The sequence below is a fragment of the Sorghum bicolor genome, chromosome 1 (assembly GCF_000003195.3).
Source record: "Sorghum bicolor cultivar BTx623 chromosome 1, Sorghum_bicolor_NCBIv3, whole genome shotgun sequence".
Lineage (NCBI taxonomy): Eukaryota > Viridiplantae > Streptophyta > Magnoliopsida > Poales > Poaceae > Sorghum > Sorghum bicolor.
The window spans coordinates 9238708-9262860 of record NC_012870.2 but is presented as its reverse complement, the minus strand read 5'-3'; the positions used below and the strand labels follow the sequence as shown (position 1 = coordinate 9262860).

Here is a 24153-nt window from a genome sequence, read left to right as displayed (position 1 = left end):
CGAAGAGGTGCAATTGAGCGCATTGACCTACTCCACCACCACCACCTCCCGCACCTTGGCAAGGGCAATCAACCGACCAAACACAAGAGCAGTGAAGAGGGGGCAACAACAGTTGCGCACGGGTAGTTGGAGTGAGCAAGCGATACACAAGAGCGACGAAGAGGTGCAACGGAGCGCATTGACCTACTCCAGCACCACCACCTCCCGCACCTTGGCAAGGGCAATCAACCGATCAAACACAAGAGCAGTGAAGAGGGGGCAACAACAGTTGTGCATGGGTAGTTGGAGTGAGCAAGCGATACACAAGAGCGACAAAGAGGTGCAATTGAGCGCATATATTGACCTACTCCACCACCACCACACCTCCCGCACCTTGGCAAGGGCAATCAACCGACCAAACACAAGAGCAGTGAAGAGGGGGCAACAACAATTGCGCACGGGTAGTTGGAGTGAGCAAGCGATAGCGCGACAACAATGGGTGGTCAAAGTGAGCAAGGATGAGAAGGGCACCCAAGGAAAATTTGGTCGTGGTGGGAAAACATGAGCCAAGCTTGCGATATATGATTCACCCCTTCCACTTGCTCGAGGCGAACGAGGAGTCTGACACTTGGTGGGGCTCACTTGTGTGGATTCTTGTGCTAGCTGCTATCATCACAATTAGCGATGATCTTTTCTTTCCTTTCTCTCTTGCATGGACTTATTATAGAGAGCTTGTTAATATCGTTGCGGTTGTCCTTAGGATGACTAACCTAAGTAGTCAGACTAGCCACAATGGTGTGTATTGACATTCAGAGTCATTCAGTATCGATGGGGCAAGATGTAGTGGATGAACAGAAAAGAAAACAACGATATCGGGCTTTCCTCTCTCTTCGGGGTCAATGCAGCTAGACTAGATTGAGGCCTTGTTTAGTTCGCAAAAATTTTCAAGATTCCGTGTCACATCGAATCTTTGATCGCATGCATAGAGCATTAAATATAGACAAAAATAAAAACTAATTGCATAGTTTACTTGTAATTTGTGAGATAAATCTTTTGAGCCTACGTGATTGAACAATGTTTGTCAAATAAAAAACGAAAGTGCTACAGTTACCAAAAAGTAAAATTTTTGCAAACTAAACAAGGGCCTTGTTTAGTTCCGAAAACTTTTTGGTTTTCGGGACTGTAGCACTTTCGTTTTTATTTGACAAACATTATTCAATCATGGAGTAACTAGGCTTAAAAGATTCATCTCATGATTTACAGGTAAACTGTGTAATTAGTTTTTATTTTCGTCTATATTTAGTGCCTTATGTATTGCCGCAAGATTCGATGTGACAGGGAATCTTGAAAAGTTTTTGGTTTTTGGAGGGAACTAAACAAGGCCAAGGCCTGAGCATTGAGGAATCAATAGTCACTGATGGGATGCCGACATATTCTAAATATCGATATTTTGCCATGGTGGGGCTAGTGAAGAAGGTAAATACACCTTCCATACCTAGATTAGATGACGGTTAGGACAAGATTGTGCTTACCAAGAAGTTATTGATTAGAGGGTATTTTTTCACTGTTTGCCCCTACTAAATAGGGTTGCAGATGCATTATATATATGAGAAAGTTCTCTAGTTTAGACGGCTAGTGCATCACGACATTGGCCATGAGGAACAAATGTGAAAACAGCTTAACATGTTAGAACGTCATCTAATATAGGTATGGAGGGAGTATTTCCTATCTAAGCTGAAGTGATTGTGCGGAGGCTAATGGCTAAATTAGCGCACCCTGGTCCCCATGGTGTGCACGGTTTAAGAGCAACATCAATGTGCTGCAAAAATGGTCCATAAGCCTTTAAATATTCTCTATAGACTAGTTGATACACTGTGGGAGTAGTCAATAGGGTAGTCCATAGCATCAACTATCCATACGTTTATGGGTTGGCCATAGGAATAGAAAAACAACTCTCTCTCTCTTGTCTCCTACTTTGCTGTATCCGCCGGTCGGACGGTTGGTTGTCTTTTTTTTTATGTGTTAATGGACTTCATCTTATGGTTGAACATTGTGATAAGAGGAGATAGTTATGGACTACAGATGCTAGATTTATTGTAAAAAAAAACACTACTAAATGACTGGCTGATTCGGCTGATAAACACAAGCGAACAATTGCCATATATATTGAGCTTGCTCTACGGTTGGGCTGGACCAGGAGTGGTGCATGCGCATCGCGAGCCTGCCACTGCCAGTGCCAGGTGCCCAGGTCGGCAACTCGGCGAGCGTGGTCCGGGATGCGCACGAGACAAGCTGACCTGTACTCGGAATCTCATCAGATGCCGTGCCCGTGCAAATCGTTTGACGCGTCCAGCCTTGAACGCCGTTTTCCAAGTCGCGCCGCTGGAAGCGTAGCAGAACCTTCCTGAGATATTATGCCTGGTGGAGGCTCGGCCATTCTTGTATCGTGTGGTGCACGGATCCGCGATCCATATCGACATATCGTGCCTTGGGTGCTCTCGTCTTGACGTACGTACGTACTAGTATCAATCAATCCCTAGCAAAATGTTAATTCACCACTCCAAGTCGCATTCAACGTTATGTTGTTGGTTCGGTTTTCTTCTTCGAAGGTGACTTGAAGCAGTCTTTCGCTGTTCGTTCTCTTAGTGCAGGAGAAGCAGGTCGTTATTATCCGTACATCTAATGCAGTTTTCCGTTCGTTTTTTTCTTCACATAAAAGGCCACGGTTGAAGTTCCTATCTTTGTCTATTATTATTACTCCTAGTTACTCCTAGACAACAAATTGGACACAATCACATACTCCCTCCATATCATAGACGTTTTAAGCTTTAGTGTTGATTTCACATTAGCTGGCGTTCTGAGTGCTCGAGGTAAAAACCGGACTTGTTTGCCTCTGGAGGTTCGAACTGGGAACACCAGCCTCAGGCTGCACAGTGCAGGACAACTAAGCTAGGATAGTTTACTGTTTAGATAGCACGCACACTGCGGGTTCGAACTGGGAACACCAGCCTCAGGCTGCACAATGCAGGACAACTAAGCTAGGATAGTTTGCTGTTTAGATAGCACGCACACTGCTATTTAATAAGAGTAAAGATGGAAAGTTAACCTCTAATTAATCATTCCTTGGTTACCACAATAATATCTTAAATATCTACCTTCATGATATGGAGGGAGTAAGTGGTGCAGTAGTTACTTTGCTTTTCGCCATGCCAAGCAAGGATAATGCGTGAGTCTAGGCGTTTGGTTGTTTTCCCTAAGTGACTAGCTTAGGGAGCTGTATAAGCGAGATTTAGCTTGCTCGTACGAGAGAGTGAAATTGGTTCGCTGAGCTGGGTAAGCTCCTTGTTCAAAAATAGTGTCACGGACGTGGCTAGAACTAAAAGGTATCCTTCACCTAAGAATATCTTCCACCATTCAAGAAACCCAAGAAATGGCACAAACGTTCCAACAGGGATTTAGTACATCTTATATTAGGTCAAGTTAGTAGATGAACTATTCGCATTTCGTGAGTTCCCGGCCGGTCCTCAAACTTGTAGCGATATGTCATCCCGGTCCATAAACTAAAAAAGTGTGTTATTACAGTCCTTGAATTTTGTTTGGGTCTCATATTCATCAAACGGGTATAGATTCACGTGTCAGATGTATCTTCCATCCCGCATCGGGAGCCGGCAGCACAGAACGGCGAAAGGAAGGGGAAGGAACCGGTGGCAGCGTGGTTGCAGCGGCGTAGCTGCATCCTCCCCCTCGGGCCTCGGCGGCACGCCTCAGTCGCTCGGCGCTGCGCGAGCATGACCTGCGCTCAGCCCCAGGCCCCAGCGACCGGCAACCGGCCCCGACGGTGGCGGCGACGCAGCGAGCCCAGCGCCCCGGCAGCGCAAGGCCGCGAGTCCGCGACGGCCACGGTTCGAGAGCCGGGTCGCCTGCTGCGTGGCTAAGGAGGCGGCGCGTGCTTGTGCCCTGTGCGGCTGCTCATGCATGCTGCTCGCCCGTGACCATGTGCATGCTGCTCGTCCGTAGCCCGTGCGGCTGCTCGTGCATGCTGCTCGCTGCGAGGTGGCTGATCGTGCATGCTGCTCGCTCGTGGTCCTGTGGGGCGATGGCAGCGGCTCGCTTGCGGCCTGTGTGCAGCGCCGGCGGCCGTGATGAGGAACAAGACGAGTGTTTTCAAAATAGTCCCTAATGAAGTTTGTAAATATTATGTAATTTATGTGTTTGAGCGATTTTGTTATTAAACCCGCTAATCTACTAATTTAAACAATTAGGTCTCGTCTATGCTTGCGGGTATAAATCTGAATCCATTTGGATAAATATGAGACCCAGACAGAGTTTAAGGACCTGAATGACACACTTTTTAAGTTTAAGGACCGGAATGACACAACCTCACAAGTTCGAGGACCGGCCATGCACTTTACTCTATCATATATATACTCCGACATACTTGATGAAGATTGTAGAAGAACATGTTTCAGTTAACAAATGTCCTTTTACGTTAAAAAGAATAGTGTAAGGCACTAAAAACAAAAAAAATATATTATATTCAGTCTCGAGTGTTGCTCGACCAAGTGTCTGGTCAAGCGTGTGTGCTTAGACAATTTGTTGTGAACACTTCCTATTGAAGCGTAGGTTTTCAAGGAAAAGAAATCAGATCTAGAGTAATCGACACTCGCAAATGACAAAAATGTCACCCGAGGTACTGTGGTAGAAAAGGGGAAGGCGCGTTTGACACAGTAAGCGAGCCTCTGTCGCTACCAGGACGAACCCCTCATCACTCCATCGTGACAGCATCGATGGCGACAGAACGAGCCACAGTCATGTAGACCAGGCCGTACGAAATGCGGTTACACACGGACGCACATTTCCGCAAACGAGGTTGCTAGTAGACACTCTCACCCAACCTACCACAGAGAGTCCGCGGCCGCAGGGGCCCGGCGCCGGCAGCACGGCACGGCACAGATATTTGGCGCGACTGTTCCCTCCTCGTCCCCGGCTCACCGCGCCGCTGCACCATCGTTTTCGACCCCCTCAAATAAAAGTCTCCCAACCAGGCACCCACCCCGTGAAACCACCCCCGCTTGCCCAGTCAAAGCGAAGACGAAGAAAACCGGCGCCACCACTCGCCGACGTGGCGATCAGCACTCCCGACTTCCCGAGTCCCGACGCCGTAGCCACCCGCGCGCCCACGACCCGGTTCGGCCCCCAGCAGCCAGCCGCGAGGACAACCCCAGTCGGGCGGGCAAAACCCGCGTGCCGCGCCCGCGCGGCTTGTACTGCCCGGCCGGAACGCGAGCCGGCTGAACCCGCCACACGGCCTACTCAGCGGCGGCTCGGCCCACCACGCGTCCGCGGTCCGCTCAGACGTTTAAAAGCCCGTCGCCCTCGCTCGCCTTCGCCACAAAGCAAACCCACCACCACAAGGAAAGGGAAGCGTATCACCAGTCACCACCCTCGGATCCTTCGCCTTAATTGCCCGCGTCGTCCATCTCACGCTCGCTCTCCCAAAAACTTCCCATTTTCACACCCCAAGCGCACGACCCCGGCCCCGGCCTGGTATAAAACACCAGGGCGAAACCGCGCCACGACTCGATCGGCACGGCAGTCGGCGCAGCAGCCAGAGGGCTCGGGAGAGCGAGCGCGCGGTTGCTAGCTAGCTACTGTACGAGCTCGGTGCTGCCGTGTGCGAGGCGAGGCGATGGGGAGGAGGCTGGACGTGCTGCTGGGGCGGACGACGAAGCAGACGGCGCGGCTCAAGTCGCTGCTGGGGCTGGCGGTGACGCGCCTCGGCGTGGTGCGGGGCCACCGCCAGGTGCGGTGCGGGCAGGCGCGCGGGGACGTGGAGCAGCTGCTCCGCCTCGGCCACACGGACCGCGCGCTGGCGCGCGCCGAGCACGTCGTCCGGGAGCAGAACGCGCTCGACGTGCTCGCCGAGCTCGAGGCCTACTGCGCCCTCATCGTCGAGAGGGCCGCGCTCGTCGACGCGCACAGGGAGTGTCCCGAGGAGCTGCGGGAGGCGGCGGCGGGGATCGTCTACGCCGCCGCCAGGTGCGGGGACCTCCCGGAGCTGCAGGAGGTCCGGGGCATCCTCGCCGCCAAGTTCGGCAGGGAGTTCGTCTCCGCCGCCTCCAACCTCCGCAGCGGATGCGGGATCAACGCCAAGGTGAGTGCCGCCGCCGGCGACCCGCGCATGCACTCTGGCTGGCCGACTTCTGATTCTGAACCTTCGAATTCTAACTAGACTTGTGTTCTGAACAGATCGTGCAGAAGCTGTCGACCAAGCAGCCGAGCCTGGAGAGCCGACAGTTGGTGCTACAGGAGATCGCCGCCGAGAAAGGGATCACCGTGCGCATCTACGAGCCTCCCTGCGATGACTCGGGGCGTTCCAACCACAACCACAGGAAGACGAAGCACGGTGACGAGAGGATCAGCAGGACGGCACCAGTTGATGACCGGGACGAGGACATTTCCGGCGACTCGGCGCAGAGGTACAAGGACGTGGAAGCGGCAGCTCAGGCCGCGTTCGAGTCGGCCGCCTCGGCAGCCGCCGCCGCGAAGGCCGCCATGGAGCTCTCGCGAGGGGAGCCCAGGGGGCCCGGTGACAGGAGGAGGATGCAGATGGATCCTGAGATCGAGAAACAAGATGAGGTGCTTGATGGAAGGAGATCTGAGAAGATTGGGCTTGATCGGAATTGCAGCTCAGAGGTTGAGATCGTGCCGGAGGACGAGGCAAATCATGGCAACGTTGCAGTGAACGAACTGAAACAGCAGGAGCCTGCAAAGGGAAAGCCGGCATCGGTCAGAACGAAGTGGGGATTTTAGCGGCATCCAGATGGCAACACAGGAGATGGTTTTCTTGATTGATTTTGTCAGTATATATTGGAAGTTAATTTTTCACTGATGCATGTAGTTAGATCTTATGGTATATGCTCATACCATATAGGAGTATATAGTTAATGGTGGCCAAAAAGGAAAAAAAAAAGATTTGAGATTTGATTTATTTCCTATATTATTCCTATACTATGTCGTTGAGGACATATGTCCTCCTCTTATTCATTGGATTCACATTAAGAACACACTTCTCAATGCGAACCCAATAGACACGAAGATAAGAGCATTTGCCCTTAAGAGTAGAAAAAACTTTACTATACGTTAATATGCAACGTTACTTGTAGTGCATGTTTTTATACAAAGATAACATGTTTTTGATAATAAATGCAAATCAAATAATCTGTTTGGGCAGGATGGGATTGTTTTAATATAAGGAAGTAGCAACAATGAAGCAAGGGCCTTGTTTAGTTCCAAAATTTTTTGGAAAATCGACACTGTAGCACTTTCGTTTGTATTTGACAAATATTATCCGATCATGGACTAACTAGGCTCAAAAGATTCGTCTCGTCAATTCCGACCAAACTGTGCAATTAGTTTTTATTTTCGTCTATATTTAATACTTCATGCATACGTCTAAAGATTCGATGTGACGAGGAATCTGAAAAAATTTGCAAATTTTTTTGGAAACTAAACAAGGCCATGTATCCTTGCTAGAATTCTTGACTGAAACCAAACCCTAGCCGCTCGCCGCGCTGCGTGAAGGGAAATGAGGGAGGGGGGGGGGGAGCGCTAGGGGTCGGGTGGGGTGGGGGAGCTTAATACCAGCCGAACGGTTGGGCTGAGAAGCCTAGCCTAGCCAGCCAATTCAGGCCTGCCGAATAGGGTGTTTATTGTCTAGTTCCAAACTCTGATTGCTTTCGTTTGTTGGTGCGCAAGGATCTTTTGATCCTCCTTCACTAGACCAATTTCACAAATCTGCCTTGCTGTTTTTTCGCTGTTTAACGCCATGTATAGTGGCTGTAGTATCTCTGCCTTGCTCTTGTTTCGCTGAGATTTTGGTTATGCTGATTCGTTATGAGAAAAAATTAATTTTGCTTATAATATTGCTGCTTAGCACTACTTCAACAATACTTTTCAGCAAACAAATAATATTTTTCTCTCACAACAAATTAGTATAAGCAAAATTGTTTTGCTTGCCTCCAGAGCCCAAAAGACTTAGATGGTGATTTTAATATTCTCCCAGCCATCCACGGACTCTTTGAGCATGATTTCACGACCCCAAGTCTTCTCAATCTGTCTCTTCTCTGGGATCACCGATTATCACTTTTTTATTAGTAGATTCGGCTTGATTAAGCCGAACCAAAACAGTCGGATTCTTCAACTCCAAAGCATTAACCTGGAAAGGCATTGTATCTACCTGCATCTCAGATAAACTCACTCGACCTTCATTAATAACAGATTAGACTTGCTGCCAAAAGATATTGCAATCATTAGTAGCATGGAAAGCCGAATTATGCCATTTACAATATGCACAACGCTTCAATTTATCAAGTGGTGGCAATGGATGTGACAATTTAATGTATCCATTCTCAACATCTCATCAAAAAATGCGATCACACGTGGACACATCAAATGTAAATTTTCATCTCCTCTTGTCGATTTTTGTGAATCGGCTTGAGGGAAGAGCAAGGAACTGATCTAGCTTGTGCTGACCAAATAAATTTAGCAATAAAACAATTTAAAGTTTCATTGTTCGAGCCTAAATGGCATTCAATAGTGTGCATGTTGGGACAATATGACTTCTTAGGCTAGTCTCAATACATGTTTTATGAGAGTGTCATACACATTAAATAGGGCGTCACATAACCAAAATTGCTGACATGGCAGGGTCATTAAATGAAGGAGTTTCATCAGATGAGAGAGGAGTTTCATCCCCATAAAACTCATATGGATCGATTACCTAGTTTATAGTCTTAGTAACTGTGCCATGAAACTATGCATTGAGACTAACCCTAGGTTCTACAAAATCACTTTGGCTCTCAACCGCTGAAGCTTTTTTACAACAATTGATTAATAAAGACAAACTCAAAGTACTCTAACTTTTCTTTAATATCAGAGCGTAAGCCAACAAAAACTAAATCAGCAAGATTTTTTTTCTGAAATTATCAAATTAGAACATCGACTTTTAATCTCTCTAAATCTTTTAACAAAATCAAGGACCGATATCAAATTAGATAATTTAAGGTCATTAATTCTATTAAAAAAAGTGTTCATGCAACTTTTCTTCTAGTTGTGCCCAAGAACCAACAGAGCAAGATTGTAGTGACAAATACCATGAAAAAGCAATACCAGTAAGAGATAACGATAAGTTACAAATCCTCATATGTTCCATGATACCATGTTCACCCAATTGAGCAATAAACATGCTAATCTTTACGACTAAATTTATAAAAGTCTAGCACTTCCCAACCATGGGGAGCTTTCATATAATCAAATATGGGATATGGTTTAGTATAGCTTTTGGTTACTTTAAGGGCTTGTTTGGTAGCTCACAACAACAACTTCATGAGTTATTATGAGTTGTTTTTTTTTTGCTAAACACTTATTTCTAAAATGGTTTCATAGGTAAAGCTATGAAGCTGTTTTTTTTTTCTCTTCTCAGAAAGACATGAGTTAAGATGAAGTTAAGAAAAATAGCTTGTTGCAGCTTTCTCACTCATTTCTCACTCCCATCTATGCAAGAAGTAGTTGGTGAAGATATTTTACCTAATATTTTTTTTTTCAAAACAGCTCAGTTTTACATAGAAATTTTGCTTATAAAGCTATTTTCTAAAAAAATAACTTTAAGTTGAGCTATGCCAAACAAATCCCTAAAATGCACGCCCAGACTGTATCTGGTTGGTTCTGTTCCCGTGCGCCGTTTCCCTCTTGCTTCCCGCGTGCGGCACAACATTCGGAGACGTCGGAGTCATAGAAGTGTGGGAAAAAACTGATGATGCCAAGAAACGAAGTGATCCACAGCACAACAGAGCTCTGATGATCATAAATCTCTTCATTTGGATCCACATGCAAGATGCAACAAGCTCGTGCAATTGTGAATTTGTGATCAGCAGCTTGTGCGATAAGAAATTGAAGGGGCATAAAAAGTTTGGCACAAATTTCAAAATTGTTGCTCCAAAAAATTTCGAAATTACAGATGATGCCACCCACCTCTAGTTAAATTAAATTTGATTAGTGCAACAACGTAAGGAATTAATTGACCGAGTACTCAAATAAAGGGAATGTGATTAGCGGCTAACAACTGTGGAAGGTATAGCTCAAAGCTGGAGAGTGAAAGGCCATCACCCATCAGAGGCGACTCAGGCAAGTATAGTGCAAGGCCATCAGATGTGAAGACAGTGCAAGGCCACGGCGCGAGAAAAACGCTGACATTCAGCAGTGTTTTAACTTATCAGCCAAACGAATAAGGCGTGCACATAGTGAAGATTGAATATTTTAGAGTGCACTTCTCACGAGATTATAATTGTAGCAGGTCCAGGTGCATAGGATGGCATGCACATAGTGAAGATTGAATATTTTAGAGTGCACTTCTCCTTTAGAGTGAGGACATATTTTGGTGGCCATAGCAACAAAAAAAAAAACAGTACAATATATAGCAGTATACAGAACTATAGATACAATGAAGAGGACGCAGGATTTGCTGTAACTCAACAGTTACAAAGCTTATATTAAACTCACTGCTGCCAGGGTAAACTCACTCGCTATGGTCTGAACCTACCGACTAGAATACTCATTAGCCAATAAATATTAACAGAAGACAAGATTATCTATCTGGAACATCTCAGCTACAGAAAGCGTAGGAACCAGTAGAACCACGAATGCATAGCTGGTGAAAGTGTGAAAGGGTTGTAGCCTACTTTCAACTTGAGATGCTCATGCTACATCAGCGGGAAATTTTTCGCCTTTTGTTTAGACTTGCTAGCATATCAGAGTAAGACTGCAGGTTCACATCAACATCTTCGTCATACTCGAGACCAAGTTCTTCCTGCAGTACATATTGTTCATCAGCGTATCAGCGTCATGTGGTCGTCACAAACAGAAAACAATAGAAAATGAAAATGAAAATGAAAAGAAACGGTGACAGCTAAAAGAACTAGTAGCAGTTAAAGTCTACCATCGATGTGGTAAATGCTTGATCAAAGCATATACTAGGTCTTAAGTGCAGTCAAAAGCATTTGTGTGTGTGTGTTGGGGTCGGGGTGTGGGGGTAGTGGTGGGGGCATGCAGTAAAAACCTTAAATTCCTTCTGATCCTTTGGGCTATTCTCAGTAATATTATCCCAAAGCTCCTTGAACATCCTCTTCCGCTTTTTCCATTGGTTAACTTTCTCAGCAAAGGAATTCTCAATGATCTTCCTGTCTTCAGGTTTCACCAAGGTAACACCACTCCGCAATTTATTTAGTTTCTCTTCCATTTCCTGGACCTGAACAAACATGGGTCCTGCAATTAAAACCAGTCCAAAGGAACAAAGACACACAATAATGTGCAGAAGGGAACAAATTTTTAAACAAGATGAGTCTGCTTATATTGAAAACAAATAAGCTTCGTTGAAGAGAACATTTTTTATGCACCTACTTCGCTTTGTAATTTAGTCTCCTTTGACGTAATCTCTGCCAGCGTCAAGTTTGACTGCAGACCTCGTACCTCTGTAGAAGATTTATATTTAGATGTTTTTGAAATACGATCTTGTATACTGCATTTGGTAGACCACTATAGCAAGACCATGGTACCAGTTTGAAGTTTGGAACTCACCAGATTCAACCTCACTAATTGCTTTCTTTTGATCCGCGAGTTCTTCCTGTAACTTGGCATTTCTTTTCTTCATCTCCTCAAGTTCTTCACCATTTGGAATCTCAAATTGATCTTGCCGAGCAATGTAAATTTTCTGCTTGCCATACTCCTTGAAGGAAATCTGTCCACTGTCAGCCAATGCATCCAGTGCCTTTTGTACTGCAGTCTTCTTAAGATTAAACTTCTGTAGTGCATCAGCTGCATTCTGTGAATTCAATGGCCTGTTTTGCTGCAGAGTCATGGTAAAGTCAACTATATGTTGTACAATAGAACAAAATACTCAAAGCTGAGCAAACAGTGTGGTACTTCCCCCAATTCCAAAATGTAATATATTAGTTTTGCACAAGTCAAACTTCTCTAGCTTTGACCTAATTTATTGAAACCGTATTAACCTATACAAACCAAACAACCGCAATATCAGGTATTTCTTGGTGGATTTAATGAAGCTAATTTCATGCTGTAGATATTGGTTCATTTTTCTATAAACTTGGTCAAAGTTAGATAAGTTTGACAAAGGATAAAACTAAAACATTTTATATTTTGGAATAGAGGGAGTAAATTTTTTTATCCAGCATAAAGTTGAAGAACTGTGTACAAAACCCTTTCTGAATAACCTCATTTCATAGTGACAGTCACATATACTATTTAGGTACATCAGTATACTGAGTTAAAATTTCACCTAAATTCAGTATCTGAAGGAAAAAGATAGTATACTTCCTCCCCATCTTATTGGAATTCAGAAGGAGACTGCACTTAGTTAACTGGGAAATTCATGTCCTAGAAACATAAATAAAACTCTTAAAGGGGAAAAAACAACCTGCAGTAATATCTCTGGCAGGGAAGCAAATACTACACTGAACAGAAAAAGCCAAAACTGCTCTGCAAAAGCATTGTACTTTATGCATTTGTAAGCTCTTGTGCATCATAAACTCTTAGCTCAGAGAGTACAGTTGAAATAGAGCCTGATTAATTATCTTACACAAAGAGCAGACTCAAACGGTAGTTAAAGTAGCACCGAGAGGAGTCAACATTCAACTGAAATTAATCTAAACTTTTGTTCTATTCTAGGGATTAGCCTACAGTTCTTATTCTGGCCAGATAATGGACTGCAATTACGATCATTCAGAATAATGATCCAACACAAAGTGATGCCAGTTGCAACTAACATACACCGATTAATCAGAATGGTGACCAGGGTTTTCATATGATACTAATTAACTCCACCTGAACCTACAGAAAGGCAGTATGGAAAATGGCCAGTGTTCATCAAACAGCATGATGCCATCAAGCACAATCAATACACCTTGCCTATTTACTCCAGTCAATTTTGTCGCATCCATACAATCCTAACGATTTCTGAATAATTCTTATACAGCGCAACACTCCATAAGTACCACACGGAGGGAGAATCGAATCCTAATCGCGCAAGCAGGGGTTTAGGGTTTAGGGTAGGATTTAGGGGAGAGAGACACCGCACCTCATTGACGAAACCCAGGACGATTCCTGCAAAAAAAAAAAGAAGAAACGGCACCGTAAAATCATCAGAAACACTGAGTACACCGAGCTAAGGATTGAATCGGTAAGTTTTTCAGACAAAAAAGTAAAACAAAAAAGAAGAAGAAAAAAGGGGACCATTTCGGTTCGGAGGCGTAGAAGTGAATACCTTCAACGCTATCGGATTTAGGCGGCATGCCTCCTCAACCACCCGCCACGCCGGCGCGGCTTTGCTTGCTGCTGCTCGGCCTTGGCGATTTGAACGAGACGAAGGGGAAAAGTTGGGGCGGAGGCGAGCGCCGGCGGGTAGATGGATTGTTCGGGAAGCGGAAGGGGGCAGCTGTCTTGGGCTTGGCGTGGCCTCTCTGTGTGCGAGTCACTGACAACGCGGGACCGCCTTGGTTGGTGACGCGGGAGATTTCCCGCCCAAACCGACCACGCGTGGCATAAGCGCGCACGACCCTCTTGGGCTAGCTGATGAAGCCCATGGAAGCCCATTGATGCGGAGAATTTGAACCCAGGCACGTTCGTGAAAAAAAGCTAGAATTCTAGTGCAGGACAATATGTTGTGCTCATGCTGGCAACTGCGCTCAACTATAATAACGTACTAGGCCTTTCAAAAAAATTAATATAACATTATTAGAAGGAGGCAGTTCGCCAGCCACCAGCTCACCACACTTTAACACGAAAAACAGCTCAAAATGCTATGTAAGCTTTTTTACAAGCAGGCAAACCGAGGAGATTCAAATTTTGTGTAAACAAATCATAAATATGTTTATTTTTTTCTCGAATTCAAATTCAGGTACAAACATCATAGATATCAATTTTGATTAAGGCCTTGTTTAGATACACTCAAAAACCCAAAACTTTACAAGATTCCCCATCACATCAAATCTTACGGCACATGCATGGAACATTAAATATATATATAAAAAAGATAACTAATTACACAGTTTATCCGTAAATCACAAGACGAATCTTTTAAGTCTAGTTGCTCCATGATTGGATAATGTTTGTCAAATAAAAACGAAAGTGCTACAATATCAAAATCCAAAAAGTTTTTGCATCTAAACAAGGCCTAAGGAAGGCCTAAGGGTATTGAACGGTCAAATTCCGATACGGATTAAAAATTTACTACATGTGTCTCTTCAGTCAGACAGTCGGTCAAAAGGTATCCGTACCATTTAAACAACTTTAAAATCCTTGGGACAGAAACATTCATGGTAGAGGAAGAGGTCAGAGCTCACAACAAAACTCTCATCCATTACAAACACGAGTGCAACTTTATTCATGACCATACTTCATTCTTCGTGACAATTATTCATGGTGTCAGGTTTACAAATATATGTTTCGTGGGCTTTTCAAATCAAACCTTATAGAAAGAAAACAACCATTCGGCACCGAACCAACTGAATTCGAAATAGTTATATATTAATTATATATACTAGCCCACGGCTGAAAAACTCACTAGTCACTACTAAGCCAAAACTCTGACAGGAAGAAATGCTGTCGCCTCGTGTACAGAATACACAAGTGTCAGCCTAAGTGATGCCGGAACAGAGAGGCCATCTCAATCTGCAGGGAATTTGAGCTTGTCACATGATAATAAATCTATGTTTATTTGAAATTAAGATTGCCGACGGAAGGTTTACTTACGGCAGTAAGAGCAGCTTCAGCACCCTTGTTTCCAGCCTTGCCACCAGCACGGTTTAGCGCCTGCAGTATTCGATTTAGCATTCTCAGCAGGAGTTTCATGAGGAAAACAGTGCACATGTTTTGAAAAGTAGTCAGATAATCAACAAAACTGGGTCACACTATTAACATGAAACTTTCTCATCACAAGGGAATACTTGAGTGAAACCTCTGTTTTGCTAATGTGACCAATCTGGATTAAAGATGTCACTACTTTACAGGTCATGGAAATGTAATGATAGCGCCTGTAGCATGCACAAATAGTGGGCACTCAAAATAAGTTAGCATATGGCTTGGGAACTTGAACAAAAGCATTTTGTCCAGCAACAAAAATGACTCTTGGCTGTTTACAGGTTTCTACTGGTCGGAATCTTTCAAACTAGAAAATATTCAAAAAGGCATCAAATGAACATAACTCAAACAGCAATTCATTTTTCAAAATAAAACTCTGAACTACCCCAGAAACTGATTGATTTCTACACATATGGGATGTGGGCCAGAAATCCAGTAACAATCGAGAACTACCCCTGCTTTGGGTTGCCAAACAGGCAAACATGATCAGGTGGCATGTAACAATTGATAGGATGTATACATGTACATAATCAAATCACACGAAATACCTGATCCATGTCTTCACACGTTAGAACACCAAATACACAAGGAACACCTGCATCACCATTAAAATTCAAATAATCTGAATGCCTCATTATTAACTGAATTAACCACCATAAAGAAAAAACAAGCCGAGCACACTGCAAAGTTTCACTTAATGTTGCAAAGTACTTTTATAGCACCAACTATACAGCTATCTCATATTATCATATAACCAAAACCATCCAGTCCCACACTAGTTGCTCACATTAACTATTGTAGATGTCTGTAAGCTGTACTTGCCTCTGAGTCACTTGACATGCAAAAATTTAGTCTACGCCAACTTGATTTGCTTGGGACTTTTTTTTGGTACTTATATATGCATATTCGCTGAGAAACAATTAAACATATAAAAAAAGTCTCAATACCTGCAGAACATGTTTAAGAGCTCAATATTTCAACTTGCTAGCTAGACAACCTTTTTAACACCAAAAAGCTAGATGAAAAATAATATACTTAGAATTACCCCAGATGAGACAGGAAGCACTCTACTGCATGACACATGAGAGGAAGAACTGAAAACAACATACCAGCAGATAATCCAGCATTGAGTACACCTGATGCAGCTGAGTTTGCAACAGCATCATAATGGGTTGTGTCACCTCTAATCTGCAAACCATTTTTAGGAACACTTCCAAAATTAAAATGAACCAGCTACTGCTAAATGTTGATCTTGTAAAGTATAGGTTCAATTTGATATTACTACACGAGCATCATGATAAGTGCGAATAAAAGGGGCCACATAATAATACAATTAGGTAGACAATATTGTTATTGTTACCTAAACCTATGCTATTTGATACAACCATTCACAGATGTTATAAACTTCATATGGATAAGACATGTTAAGAACAAGATATCCCCAGAAGCCATGCACTATCAAAGGGTTTCACAAGTAAAAAAAGATTGAAACATTAAATGGCTTCTAGAGTTCCTTGTTTTTTTCTCAGTTCTAATTGACAGGTGCATGTAACATTTCGTAGCTCAATGTAAAATTAAAGATTGATCAGTTCCAAAAAGATGTTCAGAGGATAGTTTACAAAAGCACAGACCCATTAATCTTCTTTGTAATTCCTCATGTGCACGATTCATGGGGACGCATAATGTAACATGTGAGACGATATATCTAAATTTTTATATTATTAGGAAATTAACCCTTAAATGGTCAATACTCAACATGCTAAAACATCAAATGAGAAGTAGAAAGCGATAAAAATTCAAATGTGTAATGTAGAAGTGCCATTAAACTAATCAAGCAATCAACTCACCACAGCTCCAATGCACAGAATCGCATCAAATTTTCCAGATTTCCCAAGCTTTTGTGCTGTTATAGGAACTTCAAAGCTTCCAGGAACAATAACAACCTAAAGAAGAATTTGAATCCGAGTAAAATTGCGTTTTCCAGAAGTTTCTGAAACATTTTAGAAGTGTATAGAACTGTGTAGCTCATCACTGACGTTGTTTGAAGTCATGCTTGCAGATGAAGAGTAAAATTCTACATGGTGCAGTTTTCTTTATGCTTTTTGTAACAAAGATTTTATATGGTAGCAGCTTTCCTATTCAAGTGCATATTATGCTACAGATTTTAAGACATTTTTTAATAATTCAAGGAAATTAATACTACTAGTGATTACCTAACATTAAATATACAATTCTATATGTCATTCATCAAATGTAAATAAGAATAATTCAGAGACAAAATCATGAAATGAACTAGATATCTGTCAGTCATTATCATAGCGGCAATAAGAATTGAGGTTGGTAGTAAGGAAATAACTAAAGATATGTATTGGCCCTGACAAACTACATTTCCTACTATTCCAGAATATTTAGTGTGCACAATTGAATAAACAAAGGACAAGGCTTTAGAAGTTAAAAAATCAACCCTATCAAGTACATTAACCATTCAAAGATAGTTCTTTGTATGGCTCATGGGTCCTTATAAAAAAGAACCATCAGGATGGAGCGTAAGTATACAAGTATACTCAATAGGCCCACTAGTTTTTCAAAGTTGTGATAAAGCAATGAGGTCAAAATTACTTGCAAGAAATTCCTTAACATCAGTATGACACTGGACAACTTCAACCAACCAGAAGAAAGAAGATGCATACTGTTATATTTTCTGCTTTAACAGAGTATCGCTCAAAAGTTTCAAGGGCACCCTGCAGTAACAAGTTTGTCACAACCTCGTTGAACCGTGCCACAACCTACAATTAGATAAGGAACCAAACAGTCATTGGATTGTGCATTCAGAATCAGAGGTAAAAGGTATGAAAGTGCAGGAAAGCACTGTTTTTCCAAAGAAAAGCATATCAGTAAGTAATGGTTTTTGTTCACTAAGGTTCCATCGATTCCATCAATTCTATAGCAAAGGATAGGTGCTTTTCGGTTAAGTAATGCTCAACAAACCACCCCAAACCTGAGGCCCTCGTTGCTGGTCAAAGATCCCATCAACTTCTGGTGCCCTGCGGCGGCAACCACGTCAGAGCGCCGCAACAATCCAGTGCATGAGGTTAGTGCGGCTGACCATGCTGCACGAAGCAAAAACAAGAGGAATAAATTAAAATAAGTAGAGCAGAGATGGTTAAGGAATTGAGGCAAGAATGGACGCGTACAACGAGAGGGGAAGGAGATGGTGGCCGGTGCAAGCCTCAGGGGCATGCTAGGCAACCGCATGCAAGCAGAGTTCGCGGTAGCGGAGGATGTCACAGGAGCAGTTGCCATCACCGGCCTGTGGGTTCAGACGGCTGCTCTACTGAACTACTGTGGTGCAGGTGGATATGTCAGCGAAGTTTCCCAGCCTGAGAAAACAAGATAACCAGCAGGAGTCACATCTCAAGGTTCGTTCCAGCCTTTCAGGTTGCACACAAAGTACTAATTGACCAAAATATGGAAAAACAAAAAACAAAAAACTTCAAAATTTAAGAATTCATTTGGAACACAGGAATTTTGTTTTAGTCATATTGCATCAAATTATTTCCTGTAAATGCCCGCATTCCTAATAGGAATTCAGTTTTTGGTCTGAGAGTTTCAGAAACGTTGTTCATTCAGTGTTGTTTTTGGATTCACGACAGTGAAACTGTAACCCGTATTCTTGGACAACTTCATCTTTTGCGATTTAACTGCTCTGATGATCGATCAAACGAGTAGCTTTCTGAAGCAGGGAGCGGATCCAGTAAAGGGACATGGTCACATGTACACCCAATATTTTACATTTCCAGATAGCTAAATAGCTTTAGGTTAGCGTTTCGGTGCTCAGCTTCGCACAGCATGAAGGGGTGAGAAGGGAGTACCTGGTGGGTGCTCGTCGCCGGCGAAGAGACCAACGAAAGCCTCAGCACCTGGCTTAGGGCGGCGGTCCACCAGTCGTCGGAGAGCGAGCGAGAGAGAGAGAGAGACAGAACGCACGCGTTGGAATACAGGGTTGTTGGGGCGGCGGAAGGGGATGCAGCGACGGCCGGCCCAGTCGGGGTTGTTGGCCGCAGCGAGAGCGCATCCGCACGGAAGGGCCTTCTTCTGGGCCGTTTTTTTTACATATTTATCTAGAAATTTTCTTTATTATTATTATTATTATTATTATTATTATTATTATTATTATTATCTTTCTCTCCCTTTTTATATGTGTTCTTCTTGATTTCATATCCCTCTTCATAGGACACTGTCAATGGATAGTACAAAATTGGTTTAAAATAATAGAAATAATAATGGTATTTATGAGTATATAGTGCATTGTAAATAAAATAATAGGTGGAACTTTTATATTTTATGAAGGTTGAACATTTTTCTATTGAAGCTATATAAGCCATTTTCATAAGAAGTATAACAATTTCACAAAGCAAAACATTTATTTTGTGTAAATCTATAAAGACATTTTTCTTAAATATATAGTAACAGTTTTCTCTTTGTGACACCTATTATTGTGGCCTGTCCAGCTGGTCTGAAAAGTTAAGGCTGAAATTACTGTTGACTGATTTATTGTGAGAGGAAAACACTGCTGAGAAAAATTTTGACTGAAAAGAAAAAAGAAAAGAGAATGTAGTACAGGCCATTCTGAAACGTAGTTGGGTGAGCAAATGCAGTTATAAGTAAAATATCATTCAAACTGAGTCTCTGAAACTGAGCTGAGGGCTCACAGGGGACTTTGCAGCAAACTGATTTGGAGCTCCGGCCACCCGACCGGCTCCAGTTCTTGCATGCACAGTAGAGCCGGAACTGTACAAAGCCGTACTAACGTACCATGCTCTTAACAGTTGGTCCTGAATGCATTCTGAATTTCTGACGGAACAGGGATGCTCTTAGAACTATTAAAAAAAACTGAATCTGATAATGCCACATGTTCCTTTGAATTATGGATTGTGCTGGCACAGAATGTAATTTGCGCAAATCATTTGAATTATACATTTCCCTTGCACTATGTCTATGTGCCAGAAAAACCATCATAGGGGCAGGGCGAATGCAAAATACAGGAAAGACATCAATGCTTTTGAGTATAAAATACAGTTGAATCCAACTAGCAATCTTTATTTGATTCTAAGAGAAAATTCAGTACCCAATAGTTACTGCAAACGCAAAGCCCTATAGGCTATAGCTTGAATACAGAGACAAGTCTTCTCTATATACTCATCAGCGCTTCTCTGTATACTCATCAGCGCTTCATGATTAAGTCGGATTGCCTTCAAACACATCAGCGCTTGATGATTCTGAGTTTCTGACTCCTCAGGGAACTACTGTGATAGGGATTCCTTTTAAGCAAGCAGGCGCAGGAGTGTGTCTGAAATCTGTTGCCCCATCGTTGTAGGTAGCCACAGCGACACCACAAGCAACGAGCTGCACAAGTAATAACCAACGTCAATCGGCAAGTGAGAACTCGCAAAAGGTGTGAATTCTAATGGAATGGACCAAAACACATGCTAGTCGAGGAATTGTATCAGTAAATTGTCCGTTTTCGACCTTGTTTGTTTGGGTGTTATTAGATTCACAACATATGTTGCGGTGGATTTGGGTGTAGTTTAGTCTAAGTTCTACTCTAATCCACCGCAATATATGTGGATTGATGTGAATCCGACTACATAAAAAATGTAGAGCTGCTGCTAATTACCAAAAACCAGGATCGTTTAAGGCTTATTTTGTTCCACCAAAAAAACTCAAAATTTTTCAAGATTCTCTGTCACATCGAATGTTTGCACGCATGTATGAAGCATTAAATATAAATGAAAACAAAAACTAATTATACAGTTTGTCTGTAATTTACGAGACAAATCTTTTAAGCCTAATTAGTCCATATTAAATAATGTTTGTCAAATACAAACGAAAATGCTACAGTAGCGAAAACAAAAAAAAATTCTATAACTAAACAAGGCCTAATCCAACACAGTGAAAAAATTGCTCACCCAGCCCATCGATTTGTTCACCGTGGCCCAAATGTCCGGACTTCATTAGCCAATTCTGTACCAAAACCAGCCTGGCTGAAAAAACAAAAAAACTAGCCCCGTCGCTTAGCGGCTAGCGCACCAGCGTGGAGATCACGACCCCGAACGTTCTGGCCTGATCGAAGTAAACTGATCGCACCGCGACCCAGCTACGTGGCGACGCGGCATTGGGTATCTCACGTGGACCGTCTTTTACGGTGCCCAATGAGGTGGAGGTCCGGCACGGGCCAGAACACTCTGGCGACTACCACGCTCATCGCGTCCGCGGCCAGAACCTATATAATTCCAGCGCCTGCCATTGCAGAATCACATCACAGATGATAATAATCCATCAACCAAGGCACTGAGCTCGCAAGCGACAAGACGAGTTGAGCATCGATCCAGTCGAGGAAAAAACTCATCCGGCGGTGACGGCGATGAGGACGACGAAACCAACAATTCTAGCTCTCGTTCTGCTCTCTCTTCTTTGCTCAGGGTACTTGACCGGGCTGGCTGATGGCGCGGAGGCGCGGAAGGGGAAGAAAGCGTCGGGACCGGGGCCGGGGCCGGTGATCGGCATCGACCTGGGCACCACGTACTCGTGCGTCGGGGTGTACCGGAACGGGCACGTGGACATCGTCGCCAACGACCAGGGCAACCGGATCACGCCGTCGTGGGTGGCATTCACCGACGAGGAGCGCCTCGTCGGCGAGGCCGCCAAGAACCAGGCGCCGCTCAACCCGCAGCGGACCATCTTCGACATCAAGCGCCTCATCGGCCGGAGGTTCGACGACGAGGAGGTGCAGCGGGACGTCAGGTACCTCCCCTACAAGGTGGTGAACAAGGGCGGCAAGCCGTACGTGGAGGTGCCCATGAAGGGCGGCGAGAGGAAGACGTTCAGCCCCGAGGAGATCAGCGCCATGATCCTGTCCAAGATGCGGGAGACGGCCGAGTCCTACCTCGGCCACCGCGTCGCCGACGCCGTCGTCACCGTGCCGGCCTACTTCAACGACGCGCAGCGGCAGGCGACCAAGGACGCCGGCACCATCGCGGGGCTCAACGTGCCGCGGATCATCAACGAGCCCACGGCGGCGGCCATCGCGTACGGGCTGGACAAGAAGGGCGCGGAGATGATGAACGTGCTCGTCTACGACCTCGGCGGCGGCACCTTCGACGTCAGCGTGCTCAGCCTCGACCACGGCGTCTTCGAGGTGCTCGCCACCAGCGGCGACACGCACCTCGGCGGCGAGGACTTCGACCAGCGCGTCATGGACCACTTCATCCGCCTCGTCAAGCGGAAGCACGGCAAGGACATCAGCAAGGACGGCCGCGCCATGGGCAAGCTGCGGCGCGAGTGCGAGCGTGCCAAGCGCGCGCTCAGCAGCCAGCACCAGGTGCGCGTCGAGATCGAGTCCCTGTTCGACGGCGTCGACTTCTCGGAGCAGCTGACGAGGGCTAAGTTCGAGGAGCTCAACATGGACCTGTTCAAGAAGACGCTGGGCCCCGTCAAGAAGGCCATCGCAGACGCCAAGCTCAAGAAGTCCGACATCCACGAGATTGTGCTCGTCGGCGGCAGCACCAGGATCCCCAAGGTGCAGGAGCTCCTTACAGAGATGTTCGACGGCAAGGAGCCCACCAAGGGGATCAACCCCGACGAGGCCGTGGCCTATGGAGCCGCCATCCAGGCCAGCATCATCAGCGGCGAGGGCGGCGCCGAGACCAAAGGTACAGTAATAATGCTTTCACTTGCTTGTGTAATCAATCGATTATGTAATGCTACGACGCTGACAAGCAATTCTCGCTCTGTTCTTGACTGATGGCCAGACATCTTGCTGCTCGACGTGACGCCGCTGACGCTGGGGATCGAGACGGCCGGCGGCGTGATGACGAAGCTGATCCCGCGGAACACGAGGATCCCCGTGAAGAAGTCGCAGGTGTTCACGACCTACGAGGACCACCAGACGACGGTGTCGATCAAGGTGTTCGAGGGGGAGCGGAGCCTGACCAAGGACTGCCGCGAGCTGGGGCGGTTCGACCTGACGGGCATCCCGCCGGCGCCCCGCGGCGTGCCGCAGATCGAGGTGACCTTCGAGGTGGACGAGAACGGCATCCTCCACGTGACCGCGGCGGACAAGGCCGGCGGGCGGTCCAAGTCGATCACCATCACCAACGACAAGGGCCGGCTCAGCCAGGAGGAGATCGACCGGATGGTGCGCGAGGCCGAGGAGTTCGCGGAGGAGGACCGCCGCGTCCGGGAGCGTGTCGACGCGCGGAACCGTCTGGAGAACTACGTGTACCGCGTCCGCGCCACGGTGCGGGACGCCGGCGGCATGGCGAGGAAGATCGGCGACGAGGACCGGGAGCGGATGGAGGCTGCCCTGGCGGAAGCGCTGGAGTGGCTGGAGGAGCAGGACGGCGCCGCGGGGCGGACGGCGGAGAAGGAGGAGTACGAGGAGAAGCTCAGGGAGGTGGAGGAGGTGTGCGGCCCGATCATCAAGCAGGTGTACGAGAAGTCGGCCGGGTCGGACGCCGCCGCGGACGAGGAGGATGACGTGAACGAGCTGTAGAGTGTTCGCGACGAGCTCCACGTAGAGCATTCCGGCTGACGAGCTGTAGAGCTCTCTGGGTGTTCGACTGTTCGCAGGGGGATCATGATGCGTTGTAAATAACTTGTCGCTGTAAAGTGAAGACCTTGCTATTGGTAGCAGTAATAGTAAGAATCAATCATTTCCCTTTTTTCAGATAATGCATCGATTAACAAATGGTACATACATTAGCACACTAGGCACACACTAGAAATCAATAGAATAGACACTTGCAACGACCTTGAATAGTTGGATCTATAATATTTGATCCGTGTAGACGAGATGGATTGGACGCATCGTCATCTACCACCTGGATGGATGGAACACGTGAAAAAACAGAGGAAAAGACTGCGTTGTACGCGACAGGCTACCGTGAGGAGTATAGCTCAGCCGTGCTCCCCTTGGCGCGCCACCGGGAGTGGGCTCGGCGGGGCGGACTCCACGGCCTCCGGCTCCGAGCCGAACACGTAGTGCGCCCACTCCCTGGCTTGCACGTCCACCTGCGCCTCGGCCCCGCGCATTCCCCCGTCCGCCCACGCCGACGCGATCACCGCGGCGACGAGCGCCACGACGAGCAGAGGCGCCAGCAGGGTCACCAGCCGCGCCGCGTCCTCCACCGCGATCACCGCGTACGCAGCCATTGGTCGTCACTCGTCGACAGAAAGGGGGGG

The 24153-nt window shown here is 45.5% G+C and overlaps 4 protein-coding genes across 4 annotated transcripts; 2 read left to right on the top strand and 2 right to left on the bottom strand.

Moving 5' to 3' along the window:
* LOC8062916 lies at positions 5372-6982 on the top strand. The gene is made up of 2 exons (XM_002466545.2): positions 5372-6133; positions 6229-6982. Exons 1-2 carry the CDS (start codon positions 5669-5671, stop codon positions 6790-6792), a joined length of 1029 nt encoding a protein of 342 aa, XP_002466590.1. The 5' UTR covers positions 5372-5668; the 3' UTR covers positions 6793-6982.
* LOC8062915 (homologous-pairing protein 2 homolog) lies at positions 10419-13515 on the bottom strand. Its single transcript, XM_002463961.2, has 6 exons — positions 13316-13515; positions 13130-13155; positions 11614-11881; positions 11437-11507; positions 11096-11284; positions 10419-10846 (listed from the first exon to the last, which is right to left on the bottom strand). Exons 1-6 carry the CDS (start codon positions 13341-13343, stop codon positions 10745-10747), a joined length of 684 nt encoding a protein of 227 aa, XP_002464006.1. The 5' UTR covers positions 13344-13515; the 3' UTR covers positions 10419-10744.
* On the bottom strand, positions 14411-18920 carry LOC8063397 (6,7-dimethyl-8-ribityllumazine synthase, chloroplastic). Its single transcript, XM_002463960.2, has 9 exons — positions 18783-18920; positions 18105-18290; positions 17899-18020; positions 17601-17696; positions 16758-16853; positions 16020-16098; positions 15459-15505; positions 14803-14862; positions 14411-14721 (listed from the first exon to the last, which is right to left on the bottom strand). The coding sequence occupies exons 2-9, from the start codon at positions 18211-18213 to the stop codon at positions 14683-14685; spliced, it is 648 nt and encodes a 215-aa protein (XP_002464005.1). The 5' UTR covers positions 18214-18290; positions 18783-18920; the 3' UTR covers positions 14411-14682.
* On the top strand, positions 20854-23635 carry LOC8062914 (heat shock 70 kDa protein BIP2). Its single transcript, XM_002466544.2, has 2 exons — positions 20854-22622; positions 22722-23635. Exons 1-2 carry the CDS (start codon positions 21335-21337, stop codon positions 23462-23464), a joined length of 2031 nt encoding a protein of 676 aa, XP_002466589.1. The 5' UTR covers positions 20854-21334; the 3' UTR covers positions 23465-23635.

Excerpts from the sequence above, each read along its gene's own strand:
- LOC8062916 (XM_002466545.2), top strand. The coding sequence starts at position 5,669 with ATGGGGAGGAGGCTGGACGTGCTGCTGGGGCGGACGACGAAGCAGACG. Across the intron at positions 6,134-6,228 it reads GATGCGGGATCAACGCCAAG|ATCGTGCAGAAGCTGTCGAC; the intron begins GTGAGTGCCGCC and ends TGTTCTGAACAG.
- LOC8062915 (XM_002463961.2), bottom strand. The coding sequence starts at position 13,343 with ATGCCGCCTAAATCCGATAGCGTTGAAG. Across the intron at positions 11,285-11,436 it reads AGACTAAATTACAAAGCGAA|GTCCAGGAAATGGAAGAGAA; the intron begins GTAGGTGCATAA and ends ATGTTTGTTCAG. Across the intron at positions 10,847-11,095 it reads AGGATCAGAAGGAATTTAAG|GAAGAACTTGGTCTCGAGTA; the intron begins GTTTTTACTGCA and ends TATGTACTGCAG.
- LOC8063397 (XM_002463960.2), bottom strand. The coding sequence starts at position 18,213 with ATGGCAACTGCTCCTGTGACATCCTCCGCTACCGCGAACTCTGCTTGC. Across the intron at positions 18,021-18,104 it reads CATCTCCTTCCCCTCTCGTT|CATGGTCAGCCGCACTAACC; the intron begins GTACGCGTCCAT and ends TGCTTCGTGCAG. Across the intron at positions 16,854-17,600 it reads TTAAAGCAGAAAATATAACA|GTTGTTATTGTTCCTGGAAG; the intron begins GTATGCATCTTC and ends ATTCTTCTTTAG.
- LOC8062914 (XM_002466544.2), top strand. The coding sequence starts at position 21,335 with ATGAGGACGACGAAACCAACAATTCTAGCTCTCGTTCTGCTCTCTCTT. Across the intron at positions 22,623-22,721 it reads GGGCGGCGCCGAGACCAAAG|ACATCTTGCTGCTCGACGTG; the intron begins GTACAGTAATAA and ends ACTGATGGCCAG.